Below are 12,300 nucleotides of genomic sequence, written 5' to 3' on the forward strand. Positions count from 1 at the left end.
TAAAATATCCTATTGGCATTTAGTTTTATTTCTATGTAATATCATAGCGTGTATGCTTTACAAAACATATTTATTTGAATAAAAGTCATTGAAATATCAAAATTACTACTTCCTTTTTGAAATCATTCTTTTATCAGCCTCAATAAAAATAAAATCGAGATGTTTTTAGTACTATGTAAATATTTTGATGAGCTATTTGAAAATATTCTAATATTTGATTTCTAGAAACTTTTAATTGTGTTTTGTAATCTAGAGGTCAACATTTATATTGAAGTTTCAAGTATCTAGTTAGAAAGTTAAAGATTTTAATATCCATTGTAAGTCAAATAGTTGAGCAGAAAAGCAAAATATTATGTAGTTGGTGGCAAAAGTCTTTTGATGTGGTAGCTTGTGAACACCAAATCAGATTTTATTTCCTTAGGTATTTTGTTTGCTAGTGAAATGCTTATATTCCAGTCTAATATAGCTTGAGAAGTTTAAACTTTTTGTATAGCTGTTAATGTAACATGTCATATATAACGATACTTAGACATTATATTAATGGAAAGTCAAAACAGTAGACCATATCTGTAAATTAGCTAAATTCACACTAAGTGTTAGATATGATTGTATGACTTCTGATAATTAAACTCTATAAAAATTAGCCCATGCTAGTAACCATGACACTGTTTTGTTTTTGTTGTTGTTAAAGTTTTTGTTTCTGCATTTACATTTTCTGTCCTCTTGTCGCTATAACTATTTAAACTATTTAATTCTCTCCTGATACTTTGCTGCAATTGTTTTCTCTCAAAAATGTACAATCCATAGATGCAAATGTATGTTAAAATATATTCAGTGGTATCTCTAATAGTGAAAATAACTGCCTCAGTCATCTTATCTTCTCATTCTAGATTTGTAGGTTATTTTATCAACTTCCAAAATTTTGGCTATTGCCTCAGTTTGAATGATCCCAAAATGTATGGCTATTCTTCTTTTGACCTACAGATATAAATATCTTAGAGATTCTGTAGACTAAAAGTGATTCAAAATTTAGTTATTTTCCTGAAGAAATCTCATTTTCTTCCTTTCTCAGTTAGTGACATATTACCACTCTTTTTCTTAACCTAGATATTTCAGAAATACCCTTAGTCTTCTCCTCCTTCTCATTTATAGGGTTACTATTCTAATTTAAGTCTTAGTCTTCTCTGACAAGATTTTATTAAAAATGCCAAACTATTGTCTTTACTTCTTACCTGTTTCCTTCTCTAGTCCTTTGCCTACTATTATTGACATTGTCTTCTCAAATGCAGTTATTTTAATTTTTAATCTTGGAAGCAGTAAAGAATCTACCCTGATTTTCACATTGGTCATCCAATATGAATGTTTGAATATTATTATCATATTCCACAGATTAATCTATTCTTTCAGTCTATCATCTTTGACCAAACTAACAAATAAACAAACAAAATTTAAATCTATTCAACAAATATGAGGAAAACTATGATATAACATTGCATTGTGATAAATGCATATTTTAAGTCAGTTTAAATTAGTATTTGATATTAGGAATATTGAATAATATGAGGATGTTACTCCTAATTTAATGTATAGATTTGATATAATTTGACTCAAAAGAAAAGGGGGAGAAAAAAATGGGAGATTTTATTTCAAAACCTGGCAATATTTTTCTGATGCTTATCCTAGAAAAAGTATTATAAATTCACACCCTCAGGAAATCTGAATGGTATGCCATTAGTTTAAATTCAAGCAATTAAAAAAACTGTCTAATAGACAACACCCAAGAATTGCCCTTCATATTGTTTTTAATTTTTTAGTATGTGTGTACAAAACTTTCAGAAGCTGTGATAACACCCAACAATTCTATCATCAGAACAACACTTCTACTAGAGATTTCACAAAAGATTTTGTGAGATGTCTTGCTGACATCAAGGTAGCCTATTTTCCTGTTGGGCAGTTTCCTGGTTTCTTGTCCTAACAACTTTTGAATTCAAAGAAACAAGCAAATAATAACAAAATCTAAGAGAAGTTATATAGAATTTACTGATTTTCAATTTTTAGGAGATCTTTGAAATAATTTAGTCTGTGCTTCTCATTTTCAAAGATTATGAAACTTTCAAACTTAAATGCAAGTTTAAGCAATACAAATAGCTAACATTTACTGAGCTTCTACTTTAAAGTGAGAACTGCAGTGAATTTACATATAGTAGCTTAATGGTATCTTACTTTATTCAAAATGATTAAGTTAAGGACTGTTATCTCCATTATACTTAGATGAGATACACTTTTCAAGGTTATCGTTTAGAATTTGGTAACATTTTATTATATGGAGAACTTGATTACATTAACCTTTGTATGATGAAATTTGATAGAAATTTAACATTTTAAAGATTTTTTTATTTCATTACTTTTAGTTGTTAATATTATGTGTATTTCATTATCTGTGTAGTTATATGCACATATATGTTTCTGATTTAATTTTCACAAATTGAAATTTATATTTATTTACAAAGAATGAGCATGAGTATTCCAAAATATAGGCCTTGTCCTTGAGGAACATTATTATATTATTAATGTATTTATTCTTTTGAACTAATCATTTGACTTGCTTTGAATTTTGCAAGTGTGTCAGAATTTTACGTATTGTAATTTTAAAATAATCTTCGATTATCTTGAATATTTCAGATATTATTAGTTATTGAAGTACCAAAGAAAGTATAAAAATGACTTTATATTTTTAAGGAAACTAATAGAGAAATATAAGAATTTCTCTTCTATGATTGGCAGCTAACAATCAAAGGATAAGAGGGGAACATCATATAATTATTATTTATAAGCTGCTTTAGGAAATTGTTATAGGAACTATTTCCTGATGCTTTTGAAGGCATCAGTTTTGAAATGCCAGATGATTTAAGAAGCAAGAGGATTATTTTGATGCTCCCTGAACAAAATAGTAGGTGTATTGGATGATATATATATATATATATATTTTTTTTTTTTTTTTTTTTTGAGATGGAGTTTTGCTCTTGTTGCCCAGGCAGGAGTGCAGTGGCATGATTTCAGTTCACTGCAACGTCCACCTTCCAGGTTCAAGCAATTCTCCTGCCTCAGCCTCCCGAGTAGCTGGGATTAGACGTATCCCACTGTGCCTAGCTTATTTTTGTGTTTTTAGTAGAGACGGGGTTTCGCCATGTGGGCCAGGCTGGTCTCGAACTCCTGACCTCAGGTGATCCACCTGCCTCAGCCTCCCAAAGTGCTGGGGTTACAGGCATGAGCCATCATGTCTGGCTGGATGATATCTTTCAACTGAGTTGTGTTACTACTATGCACATCCGTTTAGCAATTTTTTGTTTCTACAGGTTTTGTTTTCTTTATTTGAATATATGAAAACATTTGATTAATAATACAAGATTTTTACTTTCAAAGCTTTTTTCTAACCTAGTTTCTTTCATTACAGAAACACCTGCTGCATTTCCAGACACTATAAAAGAAAAAGAAACACCAACTCCTGGTGAAGATATTCAGGTAGAAAGTTCAATTCCCCATACAGATTCAGGAATTGGAGAGGAGCAAGTGGCTAGCATCCTGAATGGGGCAGAATTAGAAACAAGTACAGGCCCTGATGCCATGAGTGAACTCTTATCCACTTTGTCATCCGAAGTGAAGAAATCACAAGAGAGCTTAACTGAAAATCCTAGTGAAACGTTGAAGCCTGCAACATCCATATCTAGCATTAGTCAAACCAAAGGCATCAATGTGAAGGAAATACTGAAAAGTCTTGTGGCTGCTCCAGTTGAAATAGCAGAATGTGGCCCTGAACCTATCCCATACCCAGATCCAGCATTGAAGAGAGAAACACAAGCTATTCTTCCTATGCAGTTTCATTCCTTTGACAGGTAGGTACTGAACTTATTATTCACAGGGCTTTATTACATAAAAGGAAAATTAGACTTTGTTAATTTTAAAATATAAGGAAGATCTTGAAAACTTTATTAATGTAGATTCTTATTACAAAGACAATCAAAATGATGGCTCAACCTAATCTTATAATAAGACATCTTAATAATACATCTTAAAGAAGAGGTTTCAATGTGATATGATGGATAGCACATTGAATTGGAAGTAGGGAAACATGGATTATGGTTATATTCCATTATCAAAGGACTACAGTATATTGGGGTGTTATTTTTCTCTTTGGACTTAGTCGTTTCATGTATATAATGGGGAAGGGGATGGGTCACATCTGTCCAAGGTTTATCCTGGCTCTGAAATTCCATTATAATATTATAAAATACTATAATAATTGTTGGAGATTATATGACATGCTTTAAGTGATAATATTTAAATTTGAACCTTAAATGGAAGTATATGGAAAAATTTTAAAATTGTTTGTGGTCATCTTCTTTATGAGATTTCCAATACCAATGTAAAAGCTGTATTTTGAAGCATGTACTTAAAAGTAAATATTTTTGAAAGGTATTTTGGCATTTTAGGTATCGAAACTATTTATAACATGGCCCATATGTCATATGTCTACATTCAAATGTTAAATCATGCAAGGAATTTTTTTAAGGAACAATTAATTTTTTATTCCAGTATACAGTCAATAAAAATGATAGTTCACAGAAGCAGAATAAGATACTTTAGAACCTAATACCCTAGTCATCTAATATCTTCCACTATTTAAAAACATGTGCAAGATTAGAAGAATATTTTAGTCGCTAATTACTAACAGTAGTACTTAACGTTGATCACTGGGGTTAATGCCTATTCCAAATAATGTTTGCATGTTAATGTATTAACTAAAAAATGTGATGGCTTACCTTTTAAAGTAAATCATTGTTATTGATGTTTTAAAACATCTTTTCATACCAAAAACTTATGTATATGTATGAGGTGATTGACAAGCAAGTGTTTTTTTTTTTGTTTTAGAAAGACAAGATCAAATTAGGAAATAAAATGTTTCTAAATGGAAATGTCAAAGTATATAGTCAAAAAATAATATCTATTCCATATTGCTTTCTCTAAAGTAGCCAGACGGCTCTTGTTCTAAGTAACATTTTAGTTTAGGGGTAGAGGATGTGGCGGTATAGTCATTTCAGTTTGGATGAATACCCTTTTTTTTTTGCTTTTGAGATGGAGTCTCACTCTGTCACCCAGGCTAGAGTGCAGTGGTGCGATCTTGGCTCACTGCACCCTCCACCTCCTGGGTTCAAGCAATTCTCTGCCTCAGCCTCCTGAGTAGCACCTGCCACCACGCCTGGCTAATTTTTGTATTTTTAGTAGAGACGGGGTTTCAACATCTTGGCCAGGCTGGTCTTGAACTCTGATCTCATGATCCACCCGCCTTTGCCTCCCAAAGTGCTAGGATTACAGGCGTGCGCCACCGCACCTGGCCGAATTACCCTTTTAATACACAATATAATTTAAACTTTGCCTGTAAACACTTTTGCCAGTGTTTTACAAATACGTCTTGAAAATCTGTCGTGGAAAATGTAAGTGGCACTGGTTATCATGCAGAATATAAAGATGAATAAAATTAGTTTTATCTTCTATGAATTTAGAGAGTAGTAAGAAGATGTTTGCAAATAATTGCTATAATAGATAAAATGTGTGGTGTCAGAAGTTTTAAAAAGTAAAAAATGGTAGGACTATAAAATGTAAGAAATATTTTTCTTTTTTTGGTATTTTGGTATTAATATTGTGTTTGGATGTTCATTCATATAGTGATGTTCCCTGGGTGTTCCTTATGATGTTTCACATTTATTTCACCTTTTTCACATATTTGGTTTATGTTTTCACGATATGCCTGTATGTGTGTTTATAAGTTTGTATAAACATATGCATGTAAGTATATGTACTTGTGTATTTCTATAAGCCTATAAGGTAATATATAGTAATTTAAGTTTTGTATTCTAGTTAATTTTAAATTATATCTTTAAATGTTGGTAAAATACAAACCAATAAATACAGATGATTATTGTGATTTACATATGAAAATCAAATGAAATAAACATTAAGTAAAATTTTTTGTTTTAATTTGGATTATTGTTAGAATGAGTTTTTTAATTAAAACTTTAAAGAGCAGTCACCTGAGTGCTAATATTCTTAGCTACTCAAAATTTATTATACTTTTGAGAATATTGCTTTAAGAAAAATACAGCTTTTTATGTTCCTATAGCATTTGTACAAAATGCAGTAGGAGTGGAATCATTATTCTAAATTGCATAAGTACAAATGAAATGGAAGAGCACAAAGCATATTTCAGTTCTTTTTAGGAAAAGAGTCTCTAGTGTAGTTAATATATGCAATAGCTCAAGTACTATCAAATGTAAATGATGAGGTGATATTGATGAAAGGAGGGGATTGAGGTCTCGGGGGCGCTGATGACGGATTGAACAGAAGCGGCCTTGCACTGCACGTAACTCAAGTCTGTCGTCTTCACTACTCAAAGCCATAATGGGAGGTGGCAGTTTGAAATGAGTTGCCACGGCAAAGAGTATTATTTTTGAAATGCTTTCACACAAATCACTAGGCCCTGCATACAACTTAGTTTCATGCTTTAATGTCATCAGGAGGCACAAATTGGTGTGTCTAATTGTTTGCCACCTGCCAGCAAAATGAGCTGCCAGCCAGCCAGACGGGTTTGATTGTCTGTCAGCCATTCAATAGATTGAGAGTGACAACATCAAAAATTTAACTTCAAACTCTGAAGCTTTGAGCAGCTTTTCAGAGACATCATCCCCACAAGTGCTTCTGGACCAGTGCATTTTTCAATTATACTTCCAGGGTATTGCTACCATTTGCCTTATCTGTCTTAAGGTAGCTATAATTACATTATGAGGTATATAAACATATTTCTGAAGCACTAAAGTCTGAAATCCAAGTTATGACATGTCTTTTAACATCAGATTGAATTCGTTGAAAATGAGATCCAGGATGACAGGCTTTAGAATGAAAGTCCTGAATGCTACCGGTTTCAAACACAGAATCTATCATGGGTCTTACTTTACCAATAATGTGTTTTTCATTTTAATCTTTAGTTGAAAAGTAGATATAAACTCAGTTGGTCGCTTCTTTGTAACTAAATCACACTCCTAATAATATTGTACAGTCTCAATAGAATTCATGTAGGATTTTACTTTTGTTAACCAGTTGTTTATTGATTATATTGCAGACATGCTAACAATGATTTCCTTATACTTATCCTGGATTTTAAATTTGGAAATAATTTCCTAGAACAACTGGGATAATTTGAGTTATGTTAACTTGTGTTCTACGTCGAGTGTATCTCACCCCTTAGGATAGAGCATTGGTGAACTTCAGTGTTTTGAAGTTTATAATAAAAAATTGCAACATCAAATTCTTAGAAACATTTAGACTTAATTAAAATAAACCTTTTTTCTTTACTATTACATATTTCATCGGATTATGAAATATTACATAAATGTTCTGTACATATAAGGAAAGTACTGATTCTTTTTCTATTTCCTTCAGTCATCTGTGCAGATTAAGTATATATCTTTGATTATACTCAGTGATCCGAACAGATGTGTACTCATGAAGTATTAAAATGCTAGAGATCCTCTAGTACTGTTCTATAATGAGCAAACACTGTATGTAAAGAGGAAATACAATCATAAAACTATAATAATTTTTTCAAAGTTCTGTTACTGTGAGGCAGAGAGAAATATTTATGATGGTTTTATTTTTAACAGAAAAGCTTAATAATCTCATTTTAGAATTCTTAAATCAAGTTGCCAAGTTCTCTAACAATACTATCTCTTTGGATAGATTGCTATATTTATCGATGGTTTATAAAATGTTTTAATTGAGCTATTATTTTTCATGTACTGTGTAACTTTTACTTTGGAGTAATGCTTTTATCTAAAGCCACCAATTAACCTTTTACTTACCTTTTAAACTAAAAATTTAATCTTATATATCTGCATGCTTTTTATCTTTTGAGTGTTTGGTATATATATATCTATGTTTTGGTTTAGTTTTAACTTCCTAGGATTTCCAGAGATTCCCACTTAGTTTGAACAAAAGACAAAAAAAAAAATAGAGGGCAATGTGCTTCTCATACATTTTTAACTGTTAGTATGTTTTTAAAAATTGTTTTAAGTGTGGGATATCACACAAAGCTTATAATTGTGTTGCTTCTTTGGCTAACAGACCTCAAACTTACACTTCACTTTTTCAGATTTTGCAAACCTCCTGTATTCAAATTACTGGGTTTGATATATTCAGGGAAACTAGTAGGTATTTTTTCCTCAAAATTTTAATATCCTTGCTTCCCAGTGTTTAATTCTCTGAAAAAGAAAAATCTATTTTATAAATAATATAGGGCCAAAAAAGCAACTTAGATAGACTTCATATTATTAACCATGAAGTATAAGCTTGAGCTAGGTATTTTCTCTTTAGTTTCATTAGTATTCTAATATTGATATTAGTGGTAAGGATGAAATTTCAGGGTAAATATTTTTAAAAATGTTGAGTAGAGTTAATGAGGTCTTCTTATGTTGATTTATTTAAAGTTAGAATTAAGTAACTATGAAAAATTATAATTACTTCTGAAGACTTCAATTTGTTCTTATTACTTTCTATTTGTTTAAAAATGTATTTTGACCCTATCACTTAAAAGATGAACAAATAAGCGTAAGCCAAATTGATTATTCATCTTCCAGCCTTTACAATTGAAATTTTCTACATCTAGCCACTGTAATTTCTGCTTTTATTATGCTGCAAGTGCCCTGAGTATATATTTTAAGGTCAATTGCTGGAAGATTCAGTTTTGACTGAGCATGTTTGTGTCCTCATTTCCCCAATGTTGTTGACTTTGTCTCTCCTGGCATTTATAGAGAGCTGAATAAAGTTCAGTGAACTGAATAAAGTATCTCTCATTAATAGGTGATTTAATGAGATTCTTTATTGTTTCTTAAACATATTTTTTATATTGCAATTCTCAAATATTTTACAAAATAAGGAAGCATGATAGATAACATCATGAGAGCATTCCCCTTGCGATTTCTGATGAACTGAAGTAAATTGTCATGTTATCCTAGAATCAGTAACAAATTATTTTTCTCTTTTAAGTTTCAACTTTTTCTTTCAAGATACATATTTAACATCCACATCCTAGTTAGAGAGTGATAATCTGGAAATTAGGGGAACTGGATATTAATAGTTGGTCTCTCTTTAATTTGTTCCAGGACCTTGATCCATTCTTTTTGGCTCTCTGGAACTCAGTTTCCCAACCCATATAATATGATACAAAGCTACATGATTTCTAAAAAGTCTCATAAATTTCCAAAATCCTATTTAAATGAAATGGGCTTATTATTAGTCCCCCAAAGCAACAGATAGATATTTTCGAGCTTGGCTAAAAGATTTGAATCCCAGAAAGGGTGCATCTCCATTCTCAAACTACATTAGCCCCTCAGCGTCTCTAAGGTGGATTCTTTCTGTTACCTCCTAACTGCCCTCACTATTTCCATGTTTCCTCTCTCACCCCAAATTTATCTTTTACATTTATGCCATAGACATTTTTCTAAAGTGTGAAGCTGATGAAAATTCTGAAATAATTCTTGTTATTTATATAATAAAGGAGGATTATTTTAGTTTGGAATAGAAAGTCCACACCTTTCACCAGCCAGAAGTATCTAAAGCAATTCCTTTAACCTACCTTGTTTTTTCATGTCTCTTTGCCTTGCTAAGTTTTTACTATTAAATTTTTGTATGCACTTTTCTCTACTTGGTTAATTTCTATTGATCCTTTTCATTTCAGCCCACTCTTCCTTGATTGTGCACAGCCTGTGTTCCTGAAAGGTCCTGGGCATAACTCTGACCAGGTCAATTATTGAAATATATTGCATGGTCAGTTTGTCTGTCATATTCCTTAAAGTATCTAAGGAATATGCCCCAGGGCATGGGGCATGTATTATTTGTCTTGTGTCTCCCAAACTTAGTGTAATCCCCTGTTAGTGCTCAAACAGTAGAAGGGAACAGAAAGAACAGGATTCTTATAGTGTGCCATGAATAATTATAAAACTCACTTGCCTTAATGAGTCACTGTTTAAAAGCTCTTTCTTATCTTCAGTATCTCCGTTTGTACTTAGGATAAACCATGATGTATACAGATAAGATAGTATCCCTGTTTTTACAAAATTTACCGAACTGTTTAATGGAGACTGCCAATACTCTATCCTTATACCACTTTTCCTGTCCCTTTGCATTCACTTCTTTGGCCATCTCATCCACTCTCCTGGCATTAAATAGCATCTGTATGCTGATGACTCTTATATTTATATCTTAGTTTGAACCTCTTTTCTAAACTAGAGACTTATCTATCCAATTGCTTATTCAACATTGCTATTTGGATGATTAAAAAGAGGTATAAAAAATTAGTATAAGAAAGCTGCTCCAACCACATTCTTCCCTATCTTAGTTAATGGCAACTTGTCCTTTCTGTTACTTAAGGCAAATTTTTTTGCATAATCCTTGACTTTACTCTCATGTTCACATCCAGCTGTTATTTAAATCTTATTTGCTCTGCCTTCTTAATATTGCCAAAATTTGAATCACTTCTCACCAGGTTTTACTTTGCTATTCCACTCCAAACCACCATCATTTCTTGTTTGTAGTATTGTAGTCTCCTAGCCATTCTCCACAGTAACCATTGTCCCTCCTAAGACTATCTGTGACATAGCAGCCAGAGTAGTCCTATTATAATGTAAGGTTATATCCTTCTTCTGTGCATAAGCCTTCATGGTTTCTCATCCCTCTCTGAATAAAAGCCAGCATCTATACGATGGGCTACAAGGCCCTGTGAGCTCAGCCCTCTTACTTATCTCATCTCTTACAGCTCTCCATGTCACCCAGTATTCTCTTGTCACACTAGCCTTTGTACTGTTACCTCTGCCTGTGATGCTCTTCTCTAGATAGCCTCCTGGCTTATTCTTTCACCCCCTTCAGTGTTCTCTCAAATACTACCATTTTTTGTCAATCTTCTCTGAGCCACCCTTTCAACATTATTCCTTCTTCTTATCTATGCTTTATTTTTCTTACAGCACTTAACATCTGATATACTATATTTACTCATTTATGTTATTGTATTTGCTATATCTCTGTATTGAAATGTAAGTTCCATGAGAGCAGGGATTTTATTCTATATATTGCTATATCTCCAGAACTTACGTCAGTTCCACACACATTGCAATGCTCAATAAATATTTGTTGAATGAAAGAGTGAATGTATCACCTCTAGCTTTGAGATAGGATAAATTCAATGATGGAAGAATTCACACTTACATGTATTACTTATTAGTCAATTTATTAAAATCATATAATCAATTAATGAAATATTTTATCAAGTGAATTAGATTGAAATATGTCCTGGCTTGTACCACTTTGATGATAACTTTTACAACCTTGGAGTGTGTATAGATTCTATGTAGTATAAAAGAATTATCCACTTTCTTGTAGTTAAGAGTCTTAAAGATGTGTGATAGAAGTTTGAAATTGTGTGGAAAGCATAGTATTGAGATTTTTTTAAAAATTCCATTGGTAAGGAATATGTAGAATAGAGCAGGGGTCCCCACCCCTGGGCCATGGACTGGTACCGGTCTGTGGCCTGTCAGGAACCAGACAGCAGGAGGTAAGCAGTGGGCAAGTAAACAAAGCTTCATCTGCATTTACAGCTGCTCCTCATTGCTCGCATTACTGCCTGAGCTCTGTTTCCTGTCAGATCAGTGGTGGCACTGGATTCTTCTAGGAGTACAAACCCTACTGTGAACTGTGCATGTGAGGGATCAAGGTTAAGTACTCCTTATGATAATCTAATGCCTGATGATCTGTGACTGTATTAGTTTGTTTTCACACTGCTGATAAAGACATACCGAAGCCTGGGAAGGAATAAAAGGTTTAATTGGACTTACAGTTCCACATGGCTGGGGAGGCCTCAGAATCATGGCAGGAGTGAAAGGCACTTCTTACATGGTGGTAGCAAGAGAAAATGAAGAAGCAGCAGAAGTGGAAACCCCGATAAACCCATCAGATCTCATGAGACTTATTCACTATCACGAGAATAACACAGGAAAGACTGGCCCTCGTGATTCAATTACCTGCCTGCCCCTAGGTCCCTCCCACAACATGTGGGAAGTCTGGGAGATACAATTAAAGTTGAGATTTGGGTGGGGACACAGCCAAACCATATCAGTCACTGGTGCCAAAAGCTTTGGGGACCACTGGAGTAGAGGATTCAAGGTATCTGTCAGGATGAATAGCAGATCTAAAAGAAGA

The 12,300-nt window shown here is 32.8% G+C and overlaps 1 protein-coding gene across 3 annotated transcripts in view; it reads left to right on the plus strand.

The window, feature by feature from the left end:
* NBEA (neurobeachin) overlaps positions 1-12,300 on the plus strand; it is a 707,824-nt gene that overhangs the window by 250,404 nt on the left and 445,120 nt on the right. For all 3 annotated transcript variants that reach the window (XM_008952234.4, XM_008952238.4, XM_063595707.1), the window contains exon 30: positions 3,455-3,893. In XM_008952234.4, coding sequence (XP_008950482.4) covers positions 3,455-3,893 — 439 coding nt within the window. The remainder of the gene's footprint in view (positions 1-3,454; positions 3,894-12,300) is intronic.

This window comes from Pan paniscus, chromosome 14, assembly GCF_029289425.2.
Source record: "Pan paniscus chromosome 14, NHGRI_mPanPan1-v2.0_pri, whole genome shotgun sequence".
Lineage (NCBI taxonomy): Eukaryota > Metazoa > Chordata > Mammalia > Primates > Hominidae > Pan > Pan paniscus.